General features: G+C 46.5%; 12 protein-coding genes across 12 annotated transcripts; 4 read left to right on the top strand and 8 right to left on the bottom strand.

The window, feature by feature from the left end:
• Nucleotides 1-105: 105 nt before the first annotated feature.
• POJ06DRAFT_105220 (uncharacterized protein) lies at nucleotides 106-1,166 on the bottom strand. Its single transcript, XM_056183969.1, has 4 exons — nucleotides 863-1,166; nucleotides 700-806; nucleotides 505-617; nucleotides 106-439 (listed from the first exon to the last, which is right to left on the bottom strand). Exons 1-4 carry the CDS (start codon nucleotides 1,047-1,049, stop codon nucleotides 346-348), a joined length of 501 nt encoding a protein of 166 aa, XP_056043923.1. The 5' UTR covers nucleotides 1,050-1,166; the 3' UTR covers nucleotides 106-345.
• Nucleotide 1,167: 1 nt separating this feature from the next.
• Nucleotides 1,168-3,190, bottom strand: POJ06DRAFT_290348 (ZIP zinc transporter-domain-containing protein; the record flags this gene model as incomplete). The annotated part of the gene is made up of 7 exons (XM_056190339.1): nucleotides 1,168-1,690; nucleotides 1,748-1,997; nucleotides 2,039-2,058; nucleotides 2,114-2,474; nucleotides 2,535-2,732; nucleotides 2,788-3,006; nucleotides 3,062-3,190. The coding sequence occupies 7 exons, from the start codon at nucleotides 3,188-3,190 to the stop codon at nucleotides 1,530-1,532; spliced, it is 1,338 nt and encodes a 445-aa protein (XP_056043922.1). The 3' UTR covers nucleotides 1,168-1,529.
• Nucleotides 3,191-3,695: 505 nt separating this feature from the next.
• On the top strand, nucleotides 3,696-7,516 carry POJ06DRAFT_252798 (p115 like vesicle tethering protein; the record flags this gene model as incomplete). Its single annotated transcript, XM_056187567.1, has 6 exons — nucleotides 3,696-4,158; nucleotides 4,212-4,265; nucleotides 4,321-4,516; nucleotides 4,576-5,012; nucleotides 5,063-5,820; nucleotides 5,877-7,516. Coding segments are annotated over exons 1-6 (3,278 nt in total), but the record flags the coding sequence as incomplete, so codon positions are not given.
• Nucleotides 7,517-9,524, bottom strand: POJ06DRAFT_252796 (pre-mRNA processing factor 3-domain-containing protein). The gene is made up of 2 exons (XM_056187566.1): nucleotides 8,597-9,524; nucleotides 7,517-8,547 (listed from the first exon to the last, which is right to left on the bottom strand). Exons 1-2 carry the CDS (start codon nucleotides 9,455-9,457, stop codon nucleotides 7,624-7,626), a joined length of 1,785 nt encoding a protein of 594 aa, XP_056043920.1. The 5' UTR covers nucleotides 9,458-9,524; the 3' UTR covers nucleotides 7,517-7,623.
• Nucleotides 9,525-10,216: 692 nt separating this feature from the next.
• On the top strand, nucleotides 10,217-15,273 carry POJ06DRAFT_197115 (UDP-glucose:glycoprotein glucosyltransferase-domain-containing protein; the record flags this gene model as incomplete). The annotated part of the gene is made up of 6 exons (XM_056185062.1): nucleotides 10,217-10,371; nucleotides 10,452-12,972; nucleotides 13,026-14,324; nucleotides 14,378-14,487; nucleotides 14,540-14,773; nucleotides 14,826-15,273. The coding sequence occupies 6 exons, from the start codon at nucleotides 10,217-10,219 to the stop codon at nucleotides 15,271-15,273; spliced, it is 4,767 nt and encodes a 1,588-aa protein (XP_056043919.1).
• A 125-nt stretch (nucleotides 15,274-15,398) lies between these two features.
• Nucleotides 15,399-16,436, bottom strand: POJ06DRAFT_196306 (uncharacterized protein; the record flags this gene model as incomplete). Its single annotated transcript, XM_056185019.1, has 1 exon — nucleotides 15,399-16,436. One exon carries the CDS (start codon nucleotides 16,434-16,436, stop codon nucleotides 15,399-15,401), a length of 1,038 nt encoding a protein of 345 aa, XP_056043918.1.
• A 203-nt stretch (nucleotides 16,437-16,639) lies between these two features.
• On the top strand, nucleotides 16,640-19,068 carry POJ06DRAFT_275553 (uncharacterized protein). The gene is made up of 3 exons (XM_056189650.1): nucleotides 16,640-17,154; nucleotides 17,210-17,333; nucleotides 17,386-19,068. The coding sequence occupies exons 1-3, from the start codon at nucleotides 16,963-16,965 to the stop codon at nucleotides 18,834-18,836; spliced, it is 1,767 nt and encodes a 588-aa protein (XP_056043917.1). The 5' UTR covers nucleotides 16,640-16,962; the 3' UTR covers nucleotides 18,837-19,068.
• On the bottom strand, nucleotides 19,069-20,635 carry POJ06DRAFT_252786 (PIN domain-like protein). Its single transcript, XM_056187565.1, has 3 exons — nucleotides 20,343-20,635; nucleotides 19,805-20,279; nucleotides 19,069-19,754 (listed from the first exon to the last, which is right to left on the bottom strand). The coding sequence occupies exons 2-3, from the start codon at nucleotides 20,276-20,278 to the stop codon at nucleotides 19,125-19,127; spliced, it is 1,104 nt and encodes a 367-aa protein (XP_056043916.1). The 5' UTR covers nucleotide 20,279; nucleotides 20,343-20,635; the 3' UTR covers nucleotides 19,069-19,124.
• POJ06DRAFT_105089 (uncharacterized protein) lies at nucleotides 20,616-22,454 on the bottom strand. The gene is made up of 2 exons (XM_056183968.1): nucleotides 21,670-22,454; nucleotides 20,616-21,617 (listed from the first exon to the last, which is right to left on the bottom strand). The coding sequence occupies exons 1-2, from the start codon at nucleotides 22,173-22,175 to the stop codon at nucleotides 20,894-20,896; spliced, it is 1,230 nt and encodes a 409-aa protein (XP_056043915.1). The 5' UTR covers nucleotides 22,176-22,454; the 3' UTR covers nucleotides 20,616-20,893.
• A 766-nt stretch (nucleotides 22,455-23,220) lies between these two features.
• POJ06DRAFT_268056 (uncharacterized protein) lies at nucleotides 23,221-24,210 on the bottom strand (the record flags this gene model as incomplete). The annotated part of the gene is made up of 4 exons (XM_056189286.1): nucleotides 23,221-23,316; nucleotides 23,395-23,683; nucleotides 23,757-23,875; nucleotides 24,151-24,210. 4 exons carry the CDS (start codon nucleotides 24,208-24,210, stop codon nucleotides 23,221-23,223), a joined length of 564 nt encoding a protein of 187 aa, XP_056043914.1.
• POJ06DRAFT_252778 (uncharacterized protein) lies at nucleotides 24,171-26,235 on the top strand. Its single transcript, XM_056187564.1, has 6 exons — nucleotides 24,171-24,289; nucleotides 24,372-24,499; nucleotides 24,610-24,765; nucleotides 24,822-24,925; nucleotides 24,974-25,112; nucleotides 25,166-26,235. Exons 1-6 carry the CDS (start codon nucleotides 24,274-24,276, stop codon nucleotides 26,186-26,188), a joined length of 1,566 nt encoding a protein of 521 aa, XP_056043913.1. The 5' UTR covers nucleotides 24,171-24,273; the 3' UTR covers nucleotides 26,189-26,235.
• On the bottom strand, nucleotides 26,236-27,099 carry POJ06DRAFT_252776 (uncharacterized protein). The gene is made up of 2 exons (XM_056187563.1): nucleotides 26,847-27,099; nucleotides 26,236-26,730 (listed from the first exon to the last, which is right to left on the bottom strand). Exons 1-2 carry the CDS (start codon nucleotides 26,949-26,951, stop codon nucleotides 26,362-26,364), a joined length of 474 nt encoding a protein of 157 aa, XP_056043912.1. The 5' UTR covers nucleotides 26,952-27,099; the 3' UTR covers nucleotides 26,236-26,361.
• Nucleotides 27,100-27,244: the final 145 nt, after the last annotated feature.

Raw genomic sequence — 27,244 nt, 5'->3', positions numbered from 1 at the left:
CGGTTGGTAATCCGTTACGCGCTTATCTTTTTGTATTATGTTTTGCATGCATTTCCATACTTGTTGCTGATTGCGGATGGTCTTGTCAAGCACTTTTCTTGACAGTCTTATAGATTGGATCCTGGCTCGATGTCCTAGAGCGAATAATATTAATTGCTCTACCGCTAGCTAGTAATTTTCGATTATAACTGCAACCTACTTCGTAGGCGCAGAGCCCATAATGCCATTTAATAAATAACAGACGAGACATAACAATATTCGGCATAGCAGTAGTATCTGACAGAACCGATGCGTATTCAAATCTCAACCCACTTCAGCCCCATCTATCAGACAATACTATAACATTCAAAACGGCATACTCGCAAGCACGCTTTCGATCACCATCACAAACGTAAGAATGTTAGCGATATTCCAAACCAGTGAGCGCAGCAGACTAATTCTAAATTGTGTGGAGAATTAGCATTAGCGTAACTTGATGTAACAGTCAGAAACGTTGGGAAATACCGTTCAGAGGAGACCGTGATGTACAAGGTATTGAACAGAATTCGCAGTATTGCGTATGACAATCCGTATAGATTTTGTTTATAGTATGGTACCGAACTGAGATTCATAGTAAGCTAGACGTAAACCCCGCCGTTAGTCGCCTAGTGTCTAGTGTGAAATATTGATAAACCCTCAAATAAATTAGAAAGGACAAACCACTGCCCCGACAAATAACGGGAAACATTCGTGTCCGTTTCGGTGTGCACCTTGACATTTTAGTGCGATACGTTGAATAATTCTCGGGACTTGTTTGGCGTCAAGGTCTGAAGAAACTGCCTGTCAGCCTACGAAATTATCTGACTTGCAACTTAACTTTTACCACTAAAATTCGATCGAGGAATGACGTTGCTGAATGGTGCACCGTAATAACTAATTAACAATATCGAGAAGGTATGTGGAAGGAGTCCAATTACCCAGACGACTGGGATGAACAGAGGTGACAGATTGAAGCAGAGCATTGAATGCTCGAGCTTCCAAATGAAGTGGGAGAAAACATGCTCCAGCATCGTGACTGGATAAGAGAATTACGGTCACACCAGTTGCTGCAGGTCGTATCGAGGGCCATCGACGATCTTCGTAGGCCTTTACTTCCTGGGTCATCGAAGCGGTTACAAGGCGGCCTGAAATCTAATCCCTCACTGATTACATCACAGGAAGATTCACCGTGATCCGCAATCGCAAGTTGCACCCAAAGAGTAATTTTCGACAATCCATTAGCAAAATTACATTAGCTATTATGAACGTGATGGATCAGTAGTAAGCGACTAAAATATTGACGAGACTGCACAAACGGAGAATACCGCCCATAAAATTGAGACTTTTGCTGTATATACTGACTATAACGTACAAATGTAGGTCTATACAATCCTCCATCCTTACTATATACTCTAATCATATCAATTTCGAGCCAAAAACTGTAATCCCGTAGAGCGGACATTTACCGTAACAATTCGTATCCCAATACGCGATATATCGCAAAGTGCGTATTACGCCTCCGTCCACGAAATCAGGAACATCATTCCGGCCCCAAGAAGCATTGCCATGGTCTGCCAAGCTGACTTCTTCAATTCACCAAATATCGTGAGCCGGGAGTCGGTCTCTAGAATCTCGGGAATAACACCGACGGTCGCAATGTACAAAAATCCACCTAGGTTATATATCAGCAAGTCCGTCACCGGCAATTGATCGGCTTTAGGATACACACCGGCAGTGAATGGAAGAACTAGGTCACCGGCTGTACAGGTAGTCCCAAACAATCCATCAGGTCCGGGAACATTTGGACTTTTCTCGCCTTCAGCTTCGGTGGATCCGTATGCAGATATATACTGGATGCCAATGCCGATCAAAGTACCCAAGAAGGCGCCAATGGCTGTGACGAACTGTGCGCCCATCGCCTTTGATTTGGAGAAACCACCTTGGATCAGGAGAGCAAAGTCACCGACTTCATGGGGGATCTATATACGCTAGTGGTTAATATCCGCTGGAATAAAATTACGAGTATAGTATGGGATCTACCTCTGCAATGGAGTTAGTAACGCTGGATATAATTTTGAGATATTGAACAGCATACCATGGAAGAAAACAGCCAAAGTAGTAGTAGCGCCGACACTCTGGCTAATATAAAACGAGGCCGCTATAGCTAGACCATCCGTTATATTATGCGAGAAGTCAGCGATCAGATTGAGATAGGCCGATAGCTTCACCGACGCGCCAGGTTCCTCCTTGATGAGATCCTTGGCCTCCGTCTCAGGCGCGATTGCGTCAGCAGGCTTGCGCCTGCGAAGGCCATCTTCAGAGATATTTTGTGCCGAACTTGACACTGCCTTGTCGTCATCTTCCATTGAACACTGAGTATGGACATGTGAGTGCGAATGATCATGGCCACCCTCTCCGGCAAAAATGCGCATTGTCTTATCCAAGACAATAAATGCCTGTAATAGTTAAGTTAGCATGCTTCGCCGTACCATGTCCTGCAATTTGTGGTAACATACACCAAAGCCGAAGAATATTGCAAGGCCAAGCAGGGAGTTTCTATGCTCCTCGACAAGGACGAAGCGAACATGATCTGGGTCATGACTCTCGCCGAGGAATGTTTGTGGCATCAAGTGAAAGAACACGTCGCCTAGTAAGCCACCAACTGCAAATGCTACCAGAATTGACAGCGATGAGGGGTCAATGTTTGGAGGTATCTAGAGAGTGTTAGACTAGTTGTGGGTCTCCTCCATAGCGGAAGGGGACGCTTACCAAAGCTAACAAAAGATTAGGAGGTCCTGAGATGTATGCAGTTGCTAATAGCGCATTTGGGCCGGGTCCTATGTAATATTCAGTCTCCTGTCCACGTAAGAGCTGATTGTGCTTATTACCGAATGGAAAGAGCATAGCGAATGTCTTTTGGATCCAACTTGACTCCTGCGACTGCGACGAGCTCCGAAGAGTGTCTAATTCCTTTACAACTGGACATTCCTGTAGAACCCAACTTGTTAATATTTCCCAGGCATACTCATTACAATTGACATACTTGTAGCGCATGCTCTATATGCTTGAGATCAAATGTCCCTGACTCCGTGATAACCTTGGCAGTCACGACCGAAATAGATGCTAGCAGCACTATCAGTGACAGTCGCGTACCAAACCTGCTTCTCCACATGCTGCTCTTTGAATCCGAGGCCTATTTCCAAAACTACTCAATTGTGCTTCTCAGGGTTGAAATATTTAGAAAGGCGGTCTTTCGAAGCGATATTCACTCGGCGCTGATGTACAACTACAGCGGGCATAAGTACGATGTGAGTCAAGTATTCTGCATGAAGTACATACGTAGATGCCAGTGTATGTATAATTGAGTGCTCCTCAAAACTTCCACCTCGACAATTGGAGTAGCGCACAGCTGCTTTAGCTTGTCGAAGTCCGAACTATTAACGTTGCCGATCGAACGGTTCAGAGGCTTCGGAGGCTTTAGAAGCCTCAGAGCCTGTCTAGAATTAAGGGGCTCTCGCACTAATACAAAATTAGTTTAGACTATTGGAGCTAAGCTAGATTTCATTAAGTGTAATTGATTTTGAGCAGAAGTAAGTTCTAGCTGAGGTCAAACTGAACCTTAATTATCTGATGACGGGCGCGCATGTAGTTCCTCGCGCATGTACGTTGCTGGATGTAGAGATATTGCATATACAAGTTAGTTACCGACTTCGAAAGCACCAATACGACAATCACTGTTTGCCAATGCTTAGTCGATAGAGTTCAGTGATTTTGATGATATTACTATAGAAACGTTATCACTGCAGGGATCCGGTTCTAGGAGGCGAGCGCAGGATCAAACCACACAAAATGCAGGATCTCTTGTCTGGCATTTTGGCACAGACGCAGCCGAAGCAGAATACTACTGCAACTGATACAATTACGAAGCTATGTGATCGATTGCTGAACTCGACATTGCTGGAAGACAGGCGTGCTGCGGTCCTAGGTCTGAAGGGGTTCTGCCGCGAATATCGTGAAGCAGTCGTTACCGGTGGATTACGAGGCTTGATCGCGGAATTGCAACGGGACCGACTAGATACTGAAACAGTGAGGGCGACGTTAGAAACTGTGCTTTTGCTGTTTATGAGTGACAATGCTTCGGTTAGTTTCGTCTCATAAAACTACTGGGGAATTGGCACAGCTGACTTTGGTAGAAAACTGCAGATGTCGACTATATTGCGTTATGGCTTGCGGACGAGTTCACCCAGGTATGGCCGTTGGTTTGGAAGATTTATTTCAGAGTATTAATGCCATGCGACTTAGCGTGAGGAAAATATCACTCTTTTGATCGATATTTTGGAAAATAAAGACTTCTATGTGCGCCTATATACTCTGCAACTTTTAGCGGCCATCTTATCAAATCGAACTGAAAGAACACAGCAATGTGTTTTTGCTGCGCCATTGGGTATTTCTCGACTAGTATCGACGCTCGATGATCATCGCGAAGCCATTCAGAATGGTTTGTATAATACTGTTATGTGCATCTGAAACGATAGCAGACGCTGACCAATTGATAAGATGCTGTAATGCTACTGTTGCACTTGGTTGACGGTCACCCGGATATTCAGAAGTTAGTTGCATTCGAGAATACGTTCGACAAGACGTTTATCATCATTGAGCGAGAAGGCGGCGTCGAAGGAGGTGTGATGGCACGCGATTGCCTACGCCTTATTGCTAATCTCTTGCGTTTTAACCCTTCGAATCAGAATCTGTTCAGAGAGACCAGCTGTATTCCTCGTCTTTCTAATTTAATGATTGTGGGCAAAGGAGATGCAAATTGGGATGCTCAGAAAGTTAAAAATCTGATCTTAGTATTGGAGATTTGTCGACTTTTTGTTGTAGAAGACAGTTTGGGCACGCCGGCAAATCAGAAAATCCTGTTCCAAGCTGGAGTTTTGATGAACGTTCTTCGGCTGGCATTTGCAGATTCTACGAATATCCAAGTTCGCGCCATGGTAAGCTAGTGTGAACCTGCGCGCTATTATCTGGTTAATGACGGTTATAGGCTCTTGTCACTACTGGTGACTTAATTCGCGGCAACGAAGAAATTCAAGAGAAGTTTGCCAATATCGACGTACCGTATATTAACGTATCTGTTCCTGGTGAACCTAACCACGTTCAACTGGAAGCTGAGGTTATTCCTGTTATACAAGCTCTTCTAAACTGGACGCTTTCCAACTCATCAATCTATGCATTTGACCTGCGGGTTGGAGCGAGCATGTGTTTGGAAGGCTACTTTTCGAATAACAACGGCACAAGAATTGCGTTCCTGGAGGACGCTATCGACGCCTACTTTAATGACAATAGAAATCCTAAGAATGCTAAGTTACTAAGTGCTCTGCTAGATCATGAAACCGATGCACGCACGGATCCATATAGGACTTGGTTTGCGTGTGTTATTATGCTTCACATATTTGAAGGTGGACAGGAGCTGAAGGACCTTGCACTGTCGATCACAATAGGCGACGAGGAACAAGGAGAGGAAGTCGTTACCGCAATTCAAACTGTCTCGGCAAACCTTGTGGCTTCGCTGCAGTATAACCTGGACACGCGAATCCCGATCGCGTATATCATGCTGCTGTCAGTTTGGCTGTATGAAGACTACGACGCTATTGATGACTTTCTGAGTGAAGGTTCGAGCGTACAGTCTCTCGTTGCCGACGTATCGCAGTCGTCGAGCCACGATGTTCTTGTAGAGGGCATGTGCACGACGGTTTTAGCTGTTCTCTATGGCTATAGCACAACCAGCTCCCCAGTTCCAAGGTGAGTAACGAGTTCGACTCAATCGTAGACAAGTCTCTAATACTTATGCATTCTAGGCCAGTTTTGCACCGGTTATTGATCAGTCGAATTGGTCGTGACTCATTTATTATGAAGCTTCGCCTGCTGCGGCGACATTCTCTCGTCCGAGACTTCAACCCTTCCGAGATCTTATCAGCCGAGAAAGACGCAACCGGACTCCCAAAGGTATTTTTCAACAGGGTCTTCATCGACTTTTTTAAGGACCGATATAGCCGTCTTGAAAAGGTTCTAGACAAAGATCCCAATAGAGATCCCATTAGTCCAGGTATGGATTGGCTTTCTCTTGCATTGACATATGCTAATATTACGACAGAGGCGATTGAGGCCCAGAATGAGCTTGCCATAGAAACGATGGAGAATCTTCAGAAAGAGCTTGAGGGCCTTAAAACTCAACTGGCTGCGACTGAGGATGAGAAGCAGAAAACTGAAGAATCGCTTGCAGAAGAGAAACAAAAAGCTGAAGCATCACTTGCCTCAAGTTCCGTGAAGATGGATGCCTTGTCACGAGAAAGAGAAGAGCTGGAGATTGAACTAAAAGAGTCGGAAACCGTCATAAAGAGACTGCAGGACCACCTCACTGCAGCTGGTAAGGAATTGACCGACGAACGAGAGAAATCTCGAGAGATTGAAAGGAAGTTAGGAAATACTGCACAGTCGCTGGGACTGGAGCGAAATAAGCTTGAGAAACGTGTAAAGGAGCTTGAAGACAGCGCGAGGAGGGCCAATAACCGGATAGACAATCTTGAGAAGGAATTGGGTAAATCCAAAGAACGTGCACTACAGGCTGAATCAGCGTTACGTGCCTTGAAGGAGTCTGCCGCGAATGAGAGAGCTAAGCTTGAATCTAAAGTCAAGCAGTCTGAGGAGTCGAAGACATATGCACATTCGATGCTCGAAGAATCGGAAAAGAAGAACAAACAGCTTTCGTCCAAGTCTGATCAGTTACAAACCCTTCTAGATGGATTTAAAACGAAAGCCAACGAGCTCCAGTCGAAGATCGATTCTCTTCAAAGCCACGACAGCGACAAGGATAGGCAGCTTGATAATTTGCAGTCTGAGATAACGAAAAAGCAAGTTCACATATCAGCTCTGGAAGCCGAACTCAATTTGTCTCATAGCACGGTTGACGATCTGCGATCCGAGACTGTAACTCTGAGGAATAGACTTTCGTCTGCCGAAGAAGATCTCAAGGACTCAAGAGAGAGGTTCGAACTAAACCTAAAGACGTCGCAAGAGAAACTGGCAGGTGAAGCCATCAAGTCTGTTTCCCTTCAGAAAGAGTTGGACGCAAAGAAGGCTGAAGTAGAATCGTTGCAGAGTTCTTTGAAAGAGTCAGAGGACAAAATGGATGACCTATTACTGGTGCTATCCGACCTTGAAGACAAGCTGCAAAAGAATGAGGAGGAAGGTGAAGAAAATGACGCTGAAGGGGATGATGAAGAGGAAGAGGAGGGCGACTTGACAGAAGAAGTCGGTGATGTGAACGGAGAGGCAAGATTGAAAATGAACGGTAGTATCGTGGAAGGCCAGATCGACGAGGAGACCGAGGACGAAGTTGATTAGCTGTCGCCGTATAATAAATAATAGCGTTGCGACGGCTTCTGTGTATATTATACGGCGGATTTGGGAATAGAGCTTGTAGTATATGACAATCATTACCACCGATGATATTACAAATCTGGCCTAAAAATATTATACAGAGAATCACTAAAATACAAAATATGTCTACAAATTATACCAATCGCCGTATTTAGTCGTCAGTCGTTACAGCTCATCTTTCCAGTTCTTAGCTAAGTTCCAATAGTGAGGCACCTGGCTTCTCTCCAAAATTTCTCTTGCCTCTCCCTCGTTGTCAGTTGTTCGAACATTCCACCTCTTGAATTGGTGCTGCTTCAGCTCGCCCTCCCAAACAAGATCACATTTATTGTCGGCCAATATTGCCAGTGACTCACCAGAAGAGGCACTACTTTCATTATCTGGACTGATCATCGGCGCAGTCAAGGTCCAGTCAATCCGATTCAGAAGCAGCTTTTTATAAAGCTTGATGGCCCTAGATCCCCCCTCAACAACCACTAAGTTAAACTTCGGATTGACTATCGTAACACCCTTCAGGTCCAATTCGCGCGCATTGACATTGATCTTGTAGCTATGCTGAGGATTAGCCAAGCTGCCAATTCGGAATACCGCACACATGATGCCACGCTTTTCATCCTGCTCTAATTTTTCCTTCAACTTCTCATGTTTTTGTTCCGATGAAAGTTTCCGATCTAAATTATCTTGCAAATGTTTCTGTCTTCTCTCTTCCATTTCTCTTCGAACACGCGCTTCAACCAACGTGGGATCTTTAATTGCCTCATTCGTTAATACGCTCATCAAATTGCTGAGCTTAACCTTTGGAGGAGGCGCAGGATCGAGACCAAGTCGAATTCTGTCTTGCTTATCTTTATGGCGTTCTGCACGGTCAGTCTTTCTTATCCGTTTGAGCTCCTTCTTCGTAAGATATGGCGGCTTGACGACAGAAGCATTCTTTTCCCAAGGTGCGTTGATTGGTATAGGATGTTGTATGTAGATAGTGATAACGGAATCTGGAGCACCTAGCTTAAGCAGGGATTCATTGTCTAAGTCGTCGTAGTTATTGTTCGTTAGAAGAGGTTGATCCCACCATTCGACGTCTGGAGGCGGTTCTTTCTGGAAGAAAACATTAGTATCCGAATATACTCGATAATAGAGTAAATACCTTCATAGACATGTCGGCCACATCCAATTCCTCGTCGAGACCAGCCTTTTTGCTAGACTCTTGGATTCTCTTCTTCAACTCCTCTAATCGCACCTGCGTCCGCAGATCATTGGCTAGTTCGATATATTTCCCCTTAGCATTAAACTCCAATGTCCGTCTATTTCTCTCCTTTGGTCGCGTCTCAAGGTCTGGGTCAAAGTAAGGGTTCTTCGTTGGGTCCGTATCATCCTGTGACAACCCTGTGAGGATTTCCAGTTCTTTCTTTGGTGCTGTCTTCTTCGCATTAGCCATAGTCGTTGCGAACTTTGGATTCATCGGCTGCCGCTTATTGACGCTAAAAGATGTAGGCTGAGAGTCATTGAGAAGCGCCGGATGTACACCAACGTTAAGACCGCCACGAGCTCTCAATTCGCCGTCATCTAGCATAGGGTGCCTGAATGGTGTCGACACTGAAGGAGGGAGGCGACCAGATTGCGAGGATGCGCCGCCTCTGCCCGCTGTCGCTGCTGCTATCCGAGCTTTCCGTTCGGCAATTTGTGCTAACAAGTCTTTCGTGTTGATAACGGGCTTGGAGCTATCAGCTGGTACATTTGTCTCACGCGTAGGAGTCGCAGTAGCAGACTCAGACACTATCGGTGGAGTTGGACTGGCAGTGGCTCTACCTTGTGCTTGCTTCTCAGTCATAGCTTTTGCGGCAGCCGCCGCTTTGGCTCTAGCAATAGCTTTGGCCTTTGCTAATATATCACTGGTGTGAAAACTTGGAGAGGCTGCAACTGGAGAGCCATCTGGTGCTTTCTGTTTTTTCGACGACGGAGAATCGAGGTCCTCGTCCAGCGCCCGTTTGCGTGAATCAGTCACCATGTTGGAAAGTACCTTCTGTAAACAGTGATCTTCTAGATTGCGTGCAGTTACAAGTACCACTGCTGATAGTAGCTGATCCGCCTGGAGTTATTGAGTCTTCAACCTTCATCAGTCGTAAGTCCTTAGTGTCACCCCACTGTGCACGTGACTAACCGCAAGTCCAGCGAGCGTATTGAAGGACGTACATATCGAAGGCAACAGAGTTATCAGGGGCGATTTGGTCGCTGGTGAGTGGTAGCAGATTTATAATTTGTGCTTAACAGTTCTACATATGATATGCGGTGCTAGTCACTGTTAATAGCGCACATTATTGATATTCAGCTGAGCTTCCTGTTCATGGTATTTTCTTGTTATAGTTGTCTTCAGGGGCTCTATGACATACTAATGCGGCTTAAGAACAGCGCGGTCGACTTTTGATTCCGTTACTGGCCGTAGTAACCGATCGAGTCCTGCACACTGTAGTAAATAACTACCGTTTGATAATACAGTTGGCAACTAATTGTCTGTAGGAATGTATGGAATCGAGTGCAGGGCAAACATGCGAGTAAGAACTTTTTGTTCATGATGAGCGCTTGAGGACACGACAGCTGTCCCCTGAACTGTAATCTGCGCGTATCATCACTGGAAACTCCATGCTCGCCTTCCCGCGAACGAGGTCTTCACATTTGACTGATCCGGGCCTATAACGCAATTTTTGAGAACTGCCCGGCGATCCATTTTTTTGTCTCTCTGACGATCCACCTACTGGTAATCCGCATTATGTTTCGACGATGGACTTCAGTGTGCTGCTTGGGTATTGGCATCGCGCTCCAGGTCCTACTTACTCCGGCGGTCAGTGTCGCCGCTGTGCCCAGTATTCATATTAAGCTCGATCTTCCATGGACAGAAAGGTCTCCATACTTACTGGAGCTAGTGTAAGTAACAAATTATGTAACCCAGATCAGTATAGTTTGATCTGGTGTGCCCTTCGAGTTAGAGTACTGATGGTCGCAAGGGAGACTATCGCTGAAGAATTTCCAGAATCATACTTCCCGCTTCTCACCCATCTCGTCCAATTTTCACATGACAAGTTCGAGGACCATGATCCATTGTCTGCACCAGAAAACAATGTTGTAACTCACCAATTGCTCTATGACGAGGCAATGAGTTTCAGTGAGGCGAACGGCTACATGCCAGAGGGCAGCAATGCTCGAGATTGGATCAACATAAAGCTTACCCTGCGGAGTACCGCACCTCGCATTCAAGCGTACTATCAGTATTACAACGCTTCTGTGTCCCCACAGTTCGCGGATCTACTAACAGAATGTGGAGCTGGTTCGTGGTTGTGGTACGACAATCAAGTTAGCTGTGATCCAGGCGTAGTATTTGCATTAAGAACTCCTTTGACAGCCAAAGAGACAGAGACTCTTCCATTTGATCGTGAGGTATCTGCAAATAAAGATGCACCGGTCGCAATTCTATACGCCGATGTTACATCTCCGAAGTTTTTGTCGTTCCACAGCTCCCTCCTTGCAGAGGCCGACAGAGGCAAGTTGCGTTATATCTTGAGATATATGCCGTCCAATGAGGAGACAGCTAGTAGATTCCCGGAACGTGACCGAGGATTAGCAGGTTACGGTGTTGAACTCGCAATGAAGCGCACAGATTACATCGTCATTGATGATCGCGACAAAAATAGCAATATTTCGTCTGAGTTACCTGTTGCTAGGGAAGGAGAACCGGCAGTAGTTGACGACTTACTTTCCACTCCGAACATCAAGGACATCAAGCCACTTAGTAGAATTGAGCTCGCGGATATCAGTCTTAAAGCCGCAGGCTTCGTCTTGCAACAGCGAGATGGCACAAGTCCGATGGATGTGTTGTTGCGACTCAGTCAAGACTTTCCCAAGCATGCGGCAACAATTGCGGCAATGGATTTGGATAATTTAGCGGCAATTCAGGAAGAGATGGCGGAAAACCTGCAGACTACATCAAGAATAGTCAGATTTTCTCACGGCGACAACTCCATTTTTGTGAATGGGGCTCGCGTGGATTCGGTATTGAGTGATGACCCAATTTCTATTCTTGATGTCCTCAATCGAGAGCGAAAGTTAATAGAAGATTTGAATTATTTGAACTTGTCGAATAAGGCCGCAACAGAGATCATTTCCGGTCCGACACTGTCAAACTTGAAGGATAAAGTTACAGAGCCACGATTTGACTACACTGACCAAATCGAAGGCGGTGATACCGTCATTTGGCTGAATAATCTTGAGAAGGATGCGAAGTACCGCAAGCTGACTACAAAAATCAAAGATATCCTCGAACCTCACTATCCCGGACAGTTTCACCAGATCCGAAAGAATATTCACAGCATTGTTATCCCAGTCGATTTGAATTCTCTTGGCGATTTAGGCCTGATTTCGAAGCACATCCGGCAACTCATTCAGCGCGGCATCACAGTTCGCTTTGGTCTCGTTCCATTAGTACAGACTGAAGGACAGAAACGACAAGCGACATTATTCTACTACCTTTACGTCAACTACGGTCTGCATGCGGCCATTGCATATCTCGAAGAGTCTATGAATAATGAAGCCGAACCATCGATGGAGAGCTTCGACTTAGTGCGCAGTCATTTTAAGCCGAAGAAGGACGCACCTTCAATAACTGAAAATCCAACAGAGACGACATTCATAGTCCAAATCGACAGGGCGGCAGCGTGGGCCAAACGACTGGATATCTCAACCGCCAGACCGCTTGTTTTTGGTAACGGTTATGTCGTCCCCAAAGACGACACTTCGTGGCTACAATCGATCGCATATAAGCTTGATAACGACATTGAGCTCATCCAGACACTCGTTAAGACGAAAGTTATCACTGATGATACTGATATTCCGGCGTTACTTTTGAAGACTGCATCTGTACGGCGAAACAAGCTTATTTTCCCTGACGACCTTAGTAGTCAGGAGCAGCTAGACGTCGCGTCGTTGTATAGGTTGCACAGCAACACGCTCAAGTCATTGCCAAGCATTGAGTATACGGCTCCAAGATCTGATACAGTGGACGAAGCTGGCGAGCTTGGGGTTACTGAAGAGACAACTCCACGCGATATATCTTTGCTGGCTGTCATAGACTTTGACTCAGCCGTTGGCATTTCTCAATTTCAGGAAATTATAAAGTTTTTATCGACCGAAGATCTGCCAGATAACATAAGAGTCAAGTTCATGCACAATCCTGGATTGGAGAAAACTGCACCAAGTCTCTCCACTCTTATTTACTATCTTTCGAAGTCCGGCACTTTGTCGAATATTAGTCCCAAAACCTTATATGCAGCCACGAAGGATATTACACCCACAGCGAATTTCGAGAGTTTGCCGGAAATTGAGAACCTCCTACAATTTCAAAGTAATTTGAGGACTGATGGCTGGGCAGTTGCAGATAAGGCGGGCGCATTTCAGTTCTGGGAGGCCTCTAAGCCGCTCATACAGTCACTCGGTCTTTCGAAAGGAGAAGGAATGGTTTTATTGAATGGTCGGGTAAGTTTGTAGGGATTCAGTATCGTGTGTACTCTATTGACCACGTTATCAAGGCTATTCGGTTGGGCCGGTCGGCGCATCTTGATGCTTTTGACTTAAGCAGTCTTCTTAAACATGAATCGACGTTTAGAATTTATCCGGCCTTACAAGCTGCTCATGAAATTGGCATACTGGAAACATTGTCGCCATCCACCGATGTGTATGACTTCTCAGCGTTGCTCTCGAGCATTGTTGCTAAGAGCGAGAACTTGGATTTGTCTGGAGGTTTTTACTCCGCTGCTAATAAGCGCAACAGTCGAATCACAGCTTTCACCCATGAAAGTTGCGGGTTTGATGTTGGCGGCGACTATGACAACGCAGCGCTTAAGATGGTAGCAATCTTGAATCCAAGTAGTGAGTTCACACAGAAATATTCCCCAATATTGAAAGCATTGTCCGAAATTGACAGTGTCGTGATTCGAGTATACTTGAATCCGGCATTGACTGTGGACGAAATGCCCATAAAGCGATTCTATCGGAGCGCCATAAGTTCTACTCCAACTTTTGCATGTGATGGAAGCCTGATGGAGCCTGAGGCAATCTTCAAGGACATACCGTCCGATGTCTTGCTTACATTAGGCATGGATGTCCCCTCGGCGTGGTTAGTGACACCACATGTCTCTAAATATGACTTGGACAATATCATTCTATCTTCGGTGTCTGAATCTAAACTTGAAGCTGAATATTTACTCAGGAATATCCTTGTCCAGGGTCATGTCAGGGACATGTCACGCGGAGGAAGTCCCCCTGCTGGTCTGCAGCTCACTTTGGGGAGTGCACTGAATCCACAAATTACGGACACTATCGTTATGGCGAATTTAGGATATATGCAATTTAAATCCCAGCCCGGTGTATGGAAGCTTGGTTTGAAGTCTGGTCCGTCTCAGGAAATTTTCCACTTGGACAGTGCTGGTGCACATGGATTTGCTCCTCCTGCTGCCGATATCAACAACATTAACATTTACGTTACCAAGTTCACAGGTGTGACGGTATTCCCGCGAGTCTCTAGAAACACCGGACAAGAGTCCGCATCGGTTTACGGAGATGTGGAAGTGCCCGAAGATATGGGTATTGTAAACAGACTTCAAGAATCTGTTCAGAAAGTGCTTGCGGGCTTTCTGAAGGGTACGCCGGAAAAGAAGGAGAAGACCCTGCCTACCGACCCGAGGCAGGCGGCAATAAACATTTTCTCTGTCGCTAGCGGACATCTGTACGAACGCTTTTTGAATATCATGTTTGTAAGTCTCATGAGACATACAAATGAAACGGTGAAATTTTGGCTTATTGAGAATTTCTTATCACCTTCGTTCAAGGTAGGCTCCTCTGACTGTGAATCTTGCGTGGAGCCGTTATCTGAGATCTATAGGAATTTTTGCCGCACGTGGCTAAAGAATATGGGTTCGACTATGAATTGATCACGTACAAATGGCCCCACTGGCTTCGAGCGCAAAAAGAGAAGCAGCGAATCATTTGGGGGTATGACACTAGGCAGCCTTTGCTATGACTATGAGACTAACCAGATATTTAGATATAAAATTCTGTTTTTAGATGTCATGTTCCCGCTGGATCTTGATAAAGTCATATTTGTAGATGCTGATCAAATTGTACGGACGGATATGAAGGAGCTAGTTGATCTGGATCTGCACGGTGCACCGTACGGATATACTCCAATGTGTGACTCTCGAACTGAAATGGAAGGTTTTAGATTCTGGAAACAGGGGTACTGGAAATCGTTTTTGGGTGATAAGCCATATCATATCAGGTACAAACGTTTGATATTCATTGGGCCGATGCGGATATTGACTTCTTGTTAGTGCTCTATATGTGGTTGATCTCAAACGATTCCGTCAAATGGCGGCGGGTGACAAACTCCGCCAACAGTACCACCAGCTTTCCGCAGACCCACTCTCGTTATCAAATCTCGACCAAGATCTTCCGAATAATATGCAGATGAACATTCCAATCTTCTCATTGCCGCAAGATTGGTTATGGTGCGAGACATGGTGTTCTGACGACGCGTTGAAGACTGCAAAGACAATTGACTTATGTAACAATCCGATGACGAAGGAGCCCAAGCTTGACCGTGCGAGGAGGCAAGTCCCTGAGTGGACAGTGTATGACAATGAGATCGCATCGCTGGCGAAGAGAGTCAAGAACGGCCAGATGGTAGGGAGAGCCAGCGAAGAACTGAATGGAACAGAAATGCAGACCGAGCAGCCAGTGGCTACTAAGGCCTCTGTACCCCCACGTGATGAGTTGTAAATAATGATGGATGCTTCATTTGTGTTGGAAGAGCTTCATGCGAGAAAAATAACACCTCAGGTGCATTCTATATACAATAAATACGTCCGAGTTACAGTCATGCATTCGTGAGCCGTGTTAGCCTACTACTCGTCCTTTACATTCCTGGGCTTGACGTCAATGACATTGTCACTACTAAGTTCTGAATCAATTGTGACGCCATGGATTGTCCACTCATTACCAGGAGAATTTATGGTAATCTTCATAGCCGTCTTTTCCAAATCCGCACGTTTCGATGCTTGATACTGCAGATACGACGTTACAGCAGCAGTCACGTCTGCCACCCGTTCAGGGTGATTATGCCCTCCATCCCGCATCAATCCGAATTTCAGAATTGTAGTGACCTCGGAATATCCGGCGTTGATTCTGACCTCTCGATCAGCTTCTTCGCAGGTGCTCAAAAACAGTTTGTCTCTGCTCCTCGCTGGGTCCAACCCAAGCTGCTCATACGCAAAATCACCATCTTCCTTGATTGCCATTTTAACTCTGTTTTCCACTAGATGGACTAGCTGAGCGACGTCAAACTTACGGACTTGTGCCGTTGTTGTCTCAACCGCGCTAGCAGATGTCATCTCATGCCACAGCTTCTGAAATTGTTTCTCCCGCAGCACAAGCTGTCGTCGCCGGTAAGTTATCCAAAACAAAATTGCAACGGGGAGGTAGAATATTATAGTTGGGAACGCAATGAACACGACTATGCCTGCTGAGAAAAACAGACCGACGAATACCTTGATAGGAGTCGGAACCAACTCAAGAAGCTCCCAAAGCGGTGTGAATGGTGTGATTTTCCGAGGATCACGACCAGTGAGAATATACCGCGCTGTGCCTTGCACTGGAATCGGATACTGGGAACGCAATGATTTCGGAAATAGACGTGTCCTACGGGATAGCTGTGGTGGCCATTTCGTTAGTAATAGAGTGTCTGGCGTTCGGTGCATACTTGAGACAACAGAGAAGTCTCGAGCAGCTGATTTATCGTATTTTGAGCTTCCGAGCGATGGCCGTATGGATGGAATACTTGATGATATTGACATGACATTCGATCTAATCCTGCCATTTGCAGCATATCGCCGGATCGCTGCCATTCCACGCGTGCTGCTCAGGAACAACGGGCAGACACTCATGATTCGTACTATCTTATCTCGATGTGTTGTGCACTGAAGTGTAGTATTCAGGGAATGCATGAATGGTCTGCCTCTGATCGAAACGAACAGACAATATCCGGGTAACTAGGATTCCGGGGTACCTGTGTGTGCAACCCGCGCTGAACCCGGCTTCAAGAAGTTGTCGGAAGTGAACCACATAATAATACGACTACAACGCCTCACCAGCCGACCAGACTCCACCGCTGGCTGATCTACCGGTTTCGTCGGCATCACAAATTTACTCTCGGATTGGAAGTGCCGGAACTAGCAGTGGTCGAATATCTCGGCTGTATAATTTTTTCGGTCTGTAAGGGCCATTGCGAACTTCCACTTCTTTTGTTGGCTTCGCCTACGTCATTCCAAGACCGCTAGAGACCGTTGTCATCAATTAAGGCCTTTTCTGACGCGTCTCGCTTCCTCTTGAGCCATCATTATTTATCGCCAAAATCATCTCGAATACGAACCGCAGAGTTGGTGTGTGTTAGGAAGTGAAATCATAGCCGGGATGGGATCATATAGTGACGAAGAGGATAACCGGCGAATATACCTTGTTTCGTCAGCACTGTCGCCGGAGGAATATCGACACTACCCGAAATGGTTCGCCGAGTTGGTTCCGCCTGGACATCTGACGCTTACACTTGACGACATGTTGGTCTTCGCTGATCGGTTCAGCGTTACAGAGCAGGACAAGTGGAAGGTGCGTATATGATGAAGAACGGCCCATCCCCGCACGATACTGACAGATCAAGAAGATATTCGATGTTTTTGAAAGCCCACTGAGTACCCTCGAAAAGGGTGAATTTTATGCATTTGTACGACTAATAGGGCATGTACTGAACGGGAAAACACCTTCCCGTGCACTGGTGTTCCAGCAAGGTGAGTTGATTATGGTCTCGTTACGCGCAATATCGCTAACTTCCTACTCTAGCTCCTGTAGCTAAAATCCTTCAGGAGCCAGTAATAGTATCACAGCCCGATGTTACGGTCTCACCGTCAGCAAGTCAACGATCGTCATTGACTGTTCCTCCTTCAACGATCCCGTCTCCGTCGAATACGGGAATGGGCTTGCCAATATCCTCGGTTCTCGACGGGGCCCGTGTTAATCCATTTCGCCGGCATCCTGATCGGAAGAACCGCGGATCGTCTGAGAGTCGGAATTCAGCGGAGTCAATGACACGAATAACAAGTGCCGAAAAGTCGGAGATGAAACCGAGCGCGAGAGGCACTGAGCAGTCGGCCAACGATATACACGCAGTAGATGCCTTTACGCAAATGCTACTAGGGCAGAACAGCGACGCAACTCCTCGAAAGTCGTCGGACTCTGCAGTCTCAGACCGTTCAACTTTAAATCAAATCGTCATTGCGGAGATCAAGCAAGATGATCCGGTATTCGACATGTCAGACATAGAGTCTTCCTCGTCATCATCGGAAGTCGACGAAGATGAGGCAATAGATGAAGAAAGCACCAGTACTGCCAAAAATACGACAATGGATGACAGCATATCGTTAGCAGGCCTAGGGATGTCCGATGCTCAGCAGCCAAGTTTACATACCATCGAATCGCAACATTATCTGGTCATGCCGAAGGAACGCCAGTCAAATCCTACGCCTCGGAAGTCGCTTGAGGCTGACTACTCGAAGCGGCCGGCACCGCCTCCACCTCGCCCACGAAAAGGTGCGCATGGAGCCCAATCATCTGTGAGTCTTAGCAGTCCTGTCGTCATCACATCGCCGGCGACTTCCTCAGAGCCTATTACAGCGCCTCTCACGTTGTTTAGTTCGTCGCGGTCGTCGTCAAGCTCATCGTTGCCGAAGTCATTATCTGCCCCTGGACCTCCTCCTCCTCTGATTTCGCAGACAGAGAATAAGCGCACCGCGTCCGGTGGAGTATCTCCGTCCTGGAGCTCTACGTCCTCATTTGCTTCGACTCGGCAGTCTAGCTCGACGTCAGATGTGCCAGCACACGCGACGGTCGATGATGTAGACTTTGAAGCTGCGTTTGATGAGCAGCATCTCTTTCCCGCAGTTGGAAGTCCGCCCGAGACCAGAGTTAATCCTCCACAGACTGCGCCGCCATCGCAGAAGTCGCACGTTCCGCCGCCGCCACCGCCTTCTCGACGAAGGGTGGGTCATTCGAGAGATCAGAGTACGTCTGCGGCCACGACGCAAGGACACTATCCACATCCACCACCACCACCTCCTCCTCCACCTTCTGCGACTTTGCATTACTTGAATAATAGAACATCGGCCACTACCACTATCCCGAGCAGTAACGCTGCTTCTGTAGATGAGAGTGCCGTACCAGATCTGTTAGCAGATCTGACGGCTTTGCAACGTGAGGTTGACGCCGTGAGGGCACAGCACATGGGAGAAAAGTGATAGTCAACCGCGCATGAAATTTTCTTACTGCCGTCATGGCGATGCGTCTGATTTGGTCACATCTTGACGTTTGTTGTTTCATTGGCAAAGGAGGCTATATAAGGTGTCATATGTTTATTCTGGATAGTTAAAGTCGAGTTTATTGGGTAGCATAGATGTCAAAACGATACAGCTTGTGGAGTTTCAGTAATTGTTGCACAGAATTTTATGATGGCGCTTATGTTTATGAGCATTGTATGAATTTGTTTCCAACTAATGTTACAATGTAAACACATACAGGGTGCGACTTCACGTCTTCTTGCTAATCTTAGCCTTTTTATTTTTTTCGGCTGCTTTGTCTGCCTGCTTCCGCTTGTCTCCCCCAGCAGGCTTTTCCTTTGGAATGACCTTGAAAAACCCATCTAATCGTCCTTGTTGGGCGGTCTTCAAATTCTTCATCAACCTGCTGGCGCCATTTCGAACTCTGTCTTCACTGAATCCTTTCTCTTTAACTAAATACTCAACTAACCCTTCGACATCGGGTTCCTCCCATTTTATATCCAACGTAGCGGGATCGATGATTTCTGGCATTAGGAACAATTCTCGAGCGTCTTGATATGGCCAATCCACTGGAATTTTGAACCGACTTTCGGGATGGTCGTTTACGTACTTCACAAGTCCGTCCAAGTCCTTGTGCTCTCTTAGTAACTTAACAGCAGTCGCTGGACCGATGCCCTTAATTGGCTCACAGTAGTCACAGCCAAGGAGAATGCACAGATCGATAAATTGCTCCATTGACATCTCGAGACCGTCTAGAGTATCAGTCAGCTTGACTTCTGTGATCGGAAGTTTCCGTTGCTCTGAGAAAGTCAAATGACGGAGAAGAACTGGCGCTGCAAAGCACAGCGTATCCATGTCTTCTGATGCTGCCGCGTAGACCTAGATAGTCGTCAGTTGCCTTGTAGCCTCCGCCAGAACAAAAGTCGTACTAATCCAGCTTTAGCTAAAGCCGCGCATTGAGCTTCTGCTTCGCATGGAGCATCAACATACGGAATTCCCATCAACCTCAACAACTTCTTCGCTTCATCATTCTGTTCCTTTGTAACTCTAACTGTCCGTCGCGAGAACTTGTCCAGCTCCGCCGCACCACCCGTCTCTTTGGCGTCTTCTAAAGCTTTAACAGCCTCTTCACGACGCACATATCGTTTCGCGAGTTCACCGCTCTTGAGGTGAGGAGGATGTCCGTCAAATATATATACCGGCTTTATCCCGTTGTCAATTATCCTTAAGGTGCGGTAAAACATGCCCATTAAATGAGACGTTGTTTCTCCAGTCTCGGACATGAGTTGTTGACCATCTTGTTGGCGAACGGCGATAAGAAATTGGTAAAGCGACATTGATCTGCACGCGGTCAGACTTACTTTCATGAAAAACGCGTCGCAGTTGTGAAGTGACATACGCATCCTAGATCGGGGAAATGTAAGTTCACGCTCAGATGGGGCAGCTATTAAGATAGCAAACACGTACAATAGCGACCTTTCGGCCGAAGAAATTCTTGATTTCCGAGTTTTTGATCGCCCTAGGCGCGTTGTCCGCGATCGTCTGGTATAATCCTTTGTCGAATTAGCATCACCTGCTTCCTGTTGTAGAAACACGGGGAATTTTCCGCACCTTTAATTCCCATTGCTATATAATATTGGATATTGTACCAATGAATGGTGCCAATGCGATGAGTGGAGCCAGAACTCGCTTGCATTGACTCAATGATGCGGTGATATAATAATGACGCGGGCCGTTAAACCTTAATTTGTCTCGGGAATTGCTTGCTTCTCTGAAACTGAGCAATGATTGAATGACCTTTCAAGGATTACTTGATAATATCGTAATTGATTTCTCAATCATTATAATGTCACATATCCACTGCAAAAAATCGAAACTTATTGCTAACAGCTTACAGCCCATAAAATATCTTAACAGAACTATCTCCCAATAAAAACCAAATCCAAGTTAAAGAAAACTCCGTATTACATCCATTATTAGTCACAAGTATATACGCCGCCTAGTATGTACACAGCATATTAACTTGATGCCTTAATATAGGCTAAATCCTCATCAGCATTGGCCCTCGCGCTACCCTGCCTCATATTGGCTCTCGCGAACGCCATAATTTCGGCATTGGTATATGCCCGCTGAGGCTGCGTTGGAATCAACGTATCCGCAGTACCTCCCGAAGAGTTCTTCGTGTCATGTACGACAACGTTCTCGAGCACAACTTTCGTGGTCGCCTTGTCTCGTTCATCCTTCTCTTTCTGGATAACCAAATCGTCGTTCATTTGGTAATGTGCGTAAACATTCATGACAACCATGATGTAAATGATGGGTAAATATCCCCACAAAGCAACAGCGAGCACGCTTGCGTCAGGGTTAAAAGGAGAAATATCCTCGTTGAAACTGAGGCCAATGCTGTAGGCGACTAACGCTGCCGCTCCAACATAGCAAAGCGGAATATTCCACGGTAACTTAGCTGGATGATAGTAATAATACGTCACACAAACTTGGGCGAAAATCATTAGCCAGGATATTAGTCCAAATATCACACCAGCTTTCCAACGGTTGTCAACAATAAATGTCGAATTGATCTTGATCAGTACAGTCCAATTTCGGAGGACTGTAAGAAGGAAAAGAAGAAAGCCAAATACGTAGAATATAATCGGCATCAAGAGATGGACCATGGACCTACGGTCGTTGTTACGGAATCTGAATGGATCCGCCTCAAACACGCGTCTCTCTTCAAATGAACCCCTGCGACTGTTAGAAACTCTGCCCAGTAATTGTCTAAGGTAGGCAAACATACCAATGCCTTGTCATTTCCCATACGGAGGCTAGACAAGCGGGTAGAATCGAGCTGAAGACGGCACCGTAACTGGTCAAGGAAGTACCTTGTATGTAATCCCTATCAATATCGATCGACATAAATCCGGCCACAGCCGCCAGAATGTGGACGACAAATAGCCAGTACCACTGCCACCGCCGGCCAATTAGTCGGAACCGTTTCTGCTCATACTTGCTGTGACGTGTGCCGAGTTTGCGCAGGTTATACATCGAGATCGGAATTAATAAAATGGACAGCACAGCAAAAACTATACCGACAGCACCACGGGCTTGGATTCTGTAAAATGGATAACTGCATGACGTGCCATTGTATACTGTTCCATTCTCAGCAATAAACGGATAAAACTGTCCGAACGAAAGGAAACAGTCTGTGCCGTTTGATAAGGTACCGTTATCGTACAGCTGATACCCGTACTCGCTGAGTACCGTGTCGTTGTAACCTGTATTTATTGCAGCCGGAGCACTCATATTCTCCCGACTAATCCAGGGAGTCCTTGCACACAGTAAGTTCGAGTTGTGCTGATCCGTTCCTCAAGGCGCACTAATAGAGCAACGGTGCGGACGGGCTCCTTCAACTTATATGTACATTAAGGATCAAAGAAAATTGAATTCGTTAATTAGAATCTAAGGGGAACGGCCGAATAATACTTCTTTCGTTAAAATATAAATAAGAACCAAAGTACGCTGGTGTTGCATCACGAAGTGCCGCTATGTGACGCCCGCGATGACACGGACCTGGAGTTGGGAACGCTCCGACTGCAACGTTAATACGCCATTAGCGGTACCAGACCCAACTTTTCGAACATTGAAGCGCAGAGGTCGGCTGCTAACCTTCTTGTAATACGCCACGGTTTGTAACCATTTGAAATAATTGATCTACTGTCTAGTTATATCCTAATCTGCTTAAATGTGGATTCCCTAATCATGAATTAGTATTGTCGAGGTAACGCATTTCCGCACACTTGTGCAACCATTGTTGCAGCCATAACCGCAGTCCGCCATTATCATAGCGGAGGATACACCGGCAACAATATCTAACTACATCTAACTAAGAGTTTACATCCTGCGACGTGGACGTTCGGATTGAGACCCGTTGTATTCTCAATAGCATCAGCGCTGGATCTTGATCGTACTAGATCCATATTCTACATTAGCACCATTGTATAACATCGCGCATGCAAAAGGCTTCCACCACAGCATGACTACCGCCATTCTATAGCTTGTCTGGTTGTGGGATTCTTGGTGGACTTATTGAGATAGCACCACGGCACTTTGTTGACATAACACTTGACATGCCCGGACATTTGATGCTTCCTAATGCCGCAAACGATAATTGTGACAGGTCAACTAATTCTGACCAGAAGTTCAATTGATTCTAAGTGCCGTCATAGAGCACATGCACGGCCACCGTAATTTACATTACCCCTTCGGCTGTACTTCAATGCTCAGCCAGACCTCTTCGTCAAACACGACCAGCTCATTTAGCTCAATACATTGTGACTATTCTTTCCGTTTATACATTGGTAAGGAAAGCTTCGGCAACGAATCTCGCGCGTGCGTTCAGAAAGAGCTTCATCTCTGATATCTCCTTGTCGACCTCCTCCATGAACTACCAACCGCGTCAGTATACAGCTAATACTATACACTGAATCTAATCCACTCCGTCAACACGTGAGATCCAACTTACCTGAATAATAAAATCAACAAGCTTATGCTTTAGCATCTGCTCAGTATGGAAGTTCGTAATAAGAAACGATATGTCATAATCCTTCACTGGTTTTCTCCGCAGAATCATAAACGCCTCAGCACGACCGGTTAAAAACCGTGTAAACTTGTGCACAAGCAAGTGCTCGATCTCATCTGCTTGTTTGATCTTGATGCTGATGCGGATGGAATTGATGCTTGGTTCTATCAACACCTTTTCGTTCTCGTTGCGTGAGATTGTAAGGGGGTTCAGTAGGAGTTCTGGGGAAGTTCTAGTGTTAAATTTCGGATTAGATTGTGTGATGTTCGCGGCGGTAGATGTGAATATGCGCGGTAGGCACTTACTGAGCTTCGACTTCTGGACGGTTGTGTCGTTCAACGACCTGCGACGAGAAATTCTCTAGGCATATTGCTGCCGTCAGTGAGCTCCGCACGCAGTCAAGATAAGGTCGTAATGATTGAGACTATTTGTCCGTTAGTTCGTCATGTCAGTTGAAACTACTAACGATCAATTCTCAGGTTGCTTGAAATCAGCTACACGTCAGCACGGTGGCTTCCACGTAGCCAATTGAAGTCCGAGCAACCTGAATTAACCAATTGTATCAGGCCAGTACATGCCATTATATATGACGACGAATCCGGTGCGTTGCAGATGCGAGAGTAAGTGATCTGTGGAGCTGAACGAGAGAGTACGTAGCCGCCGTTGAGTGGTCGTGAGGTTCGCCGCCAATTTTGTCACCCGGCAAAGAATAGCGTGATGCGGCGAGCATCGGCCAGGATCATCTCGAGATTTCGACATTTCTCGACAAGTCCGCTGTCCCCACACCGCAACCAACTCTAGATCTAGCGTGATACCAACGACATGACCGTTATTCCAAGTTAGTATTTTATTGTGATTTGCTTAATTGAAATAGTTGTGGCTTATTGGTAATATGGCTGGGTTGCTAACATGATGACAAGTCGTCATTCGCCATGCAGGCAAGAAATATGATGTCGAAGTCGACCTCGATGAACCGGGCGAAGTCCTCAAGTTCCAGCTATACAGCTTAACTGGCGTTGATCCTGATCGTCAGAAAATTCTTGTGAAGGTACACATGACCTTGAATTGCTTTCGGGATCAAGTGGGAAAGTGATGGAGGATGCAGGGAATAGATGATGAGATGGCGAAAAGCAGATGATGCTAACGCGCGAGATTTAGGGCGGTCAGCTCAAGAATGATACGGATTTAAACACTTTGGGGCTTCAGCCGAATCAGACGCTGATGATGCTTGGTACGGCGGGCGAGTTGCCTAAGGAGCCTTCTGCAAAGATGACGTTTGTGGAGGACATGACAGATCAGCAACTAGCTCAGACGGTAAGTGTGCCCGCTCTCCAGATGGATAAGGCATGTGATTTCTGATTGGGAACTAGTCGAAATCACCGATAGGTTTGATTAATCTTGGGAATACGTGCTACTTGAACTCGACCCTGCAATGTCTGCGGTTGATGCCTGAGTTAAGCGAGGAGCTTAACAAGTACGTTTAGTCACTTGAACATTAATAGGAGATTGCTAATAGGTTCAGATTTGATAGTTCGACAAGTGGTGCAGTAACGGCGTCGATTTCGCTTGGCGGACGATCTACCTTAACAAAAAGCTTGCGCGATCTGTACCGAGATATGAAGCAGCAGACGAGCGCGTACTACCCGCTTTCATTTCTTCAGGTATGTCGCCGTTAGTATCTGCTATATTGCCAAACGATTATTAATGACGATAGACGCTTCGAATCGTATTCCCACAATTTGCCGAGCAGGAAGAAGGCCGCTTTAAGCAACAAGATGCCGAAGAAGCGTGGTCTCAAATCTTATCCGTAATCAACGGGTCGCTCAAGCAATCATCGCCAACCGCGTCCTCCTTTGTCGACAAGTACATGACCGGCACTTTCTCTACCAGCATGAAATGTCTCGAATCCGACGCAGAACCTGCCACGACGGGATCTGAGCAATTCCTGAAACTAGACTGTCATATTACGGGTGAGACGAACTTTCTACGAAATGGGCTTGTGGCTTCATTAAAGGAGACAATCGAGAAAAATTCAGATGTGTTGGGTCGTAATGCGCAGTTCCAGCTCGAAAAGAAAATCACTCGGTTACCGAAATATCTGACTGTTCATTTCATGCGGTTTTACTGGCGAAGAGATACTCGCAAGAAATCCAAGATTTTGCGTAAAGTGACGTTCCCGTTTGAGCTCGACGTTAGTGAGTTGTGCGATGACGAGCTGCGCGAGAAGCTGATTAACGTGAGGGATAAAGTCCGTGAATTGCGGAAAGCAAGGGAGGACCATGTCCGGGCAGCAAAGCGCGCGAGAACGATTTTCGCTGACGAGGGCGCTTCTGATGGTACGAGCACTGGGACGGGTGCGACGGTCGAGAAGAATGAAGATCAAATTGCGAAGTTGCAGGCCGAAGTTGAGGCAGCAGTTGACCCTGGTTTGAAAGCGGACGAGGGCTCGAGCGTGACAGGGTTGTATGAGCTTATCGGCGTGATTTCGCATCAGGGCAAGTCTGCTGACTCGGGTCATTATCAGTGCTGGACCAAGCAGGTTCCCGAGGAGACTGCCGCTGCCGCCGGTACAGAGGCAAGAGCTGTAGGTACCAATGGGTCGAAGGAGGAACCGAAATGGTGGCGGTTTAATGATGACAAGGTCACCGTTGTCGACCAGTCCAAGATTGAGGCGATGGCCGGCGGCGGAGAGAGCGACTCGGCGCTGATTTTGTTGTACCGCAGCATTGACGTCTGAGGCAGCGACAGTTTTTTGCATTGTGCATCTATGATAAATGATGTAGGATTCGTTTCAAAAATTTTGTATGGTGTACTACAACATAGATATATAAATACAACCCGCACCACACTAATGCCTAAGTACAGAATACTCCAATCTACAATCCACGGTCGCTCGTCCCTAACACATGTTCAGGCGATAGTGCTCTCCAGTTTTTCCTTGAACGCGTTAAACTCATCCAAGCACATCAGCGGCCGCCTATCGTTCTTGGCCAAGCACTCAATCAACTTCTCCCGCGGCGCCTCGTACCCTGTCTTCTTGCTTAACTCGGCCCTTTTTTCGAGCATGTGTTTGCGGTCGACGAGGTGGTTCTTGAACGTCTCGATGTCGGACAGGAGTGCGGGTGAAGTCAGTGATTCGGGATCTGCAGGCGGCATTGACGCCGACGCCGACCAGGATGCGGACAGGATCGCATGCGCTTCGGACGTAATTTTTTCGAGCTCGGACGAAACGGAAGATTCGAGCTTGAGTGCCTTGTCTTGCAAACGGGTGAAGTCGGACTAAAACACACACAATGGCTGTCGTTAGCAGTCAAAAACTCGTCGGGTTGTCACCAGCTCACTCAAGCCAATAGTTGCCACCGGCGGTGTCAAGAGACAAAATAAGTCCGACATACTTCAGGGATTTCTTCCATTACTTCGATCAAGTCCTGAGAAAACTGGACGGGGACTTCGGGAACAAAAGTCCGCTGCATGGCTGGCTTTGATTCTGATGCGCCCATGCTTTTGTCCAGATCCGTACTTGTTATAAGAGCAACCTAACTGTGAAATAAACGGTAGGACGGGGGCAATTGCGTTGGACCACTGGGTCTGGTGGACGGTGGGAGAGCTGAACACGGTCGAGACGTCGTGATGCAACGAGTAAAGCTGCGTTTTGGTCGGGGTCCGACTAACGCTGGACAGTCAGATGCCGGGCGATCACAGTCTCCGCCGCTACTATTCTGCTACAGGAGCAAATCTACGCATTGCCGTTGCTATCAAGCAAGCATATCACTGATAGACATTCTGTTCTACT

This window comes from Lipomyces tetrasporus (genome assembly GCF_029532465.1).
Source record: "Lipomyces tetrasporus strain NRRL Y-64009 chromosome Unknown POJ06scaffold_5, whole genome shotgun sequence".
NCBI lineage: Eukaryota > Fungi > Ascomycota > Lipomycetes > Lipomycetales > Lipomycetaceae > Lipomyces > Lipomyces tetrasporus.
The sequence above is the reverse complement of the archived record's forward strand: the minus strand, read 5'-3'. Positions and strand labels throughout refer to the sequence as shown.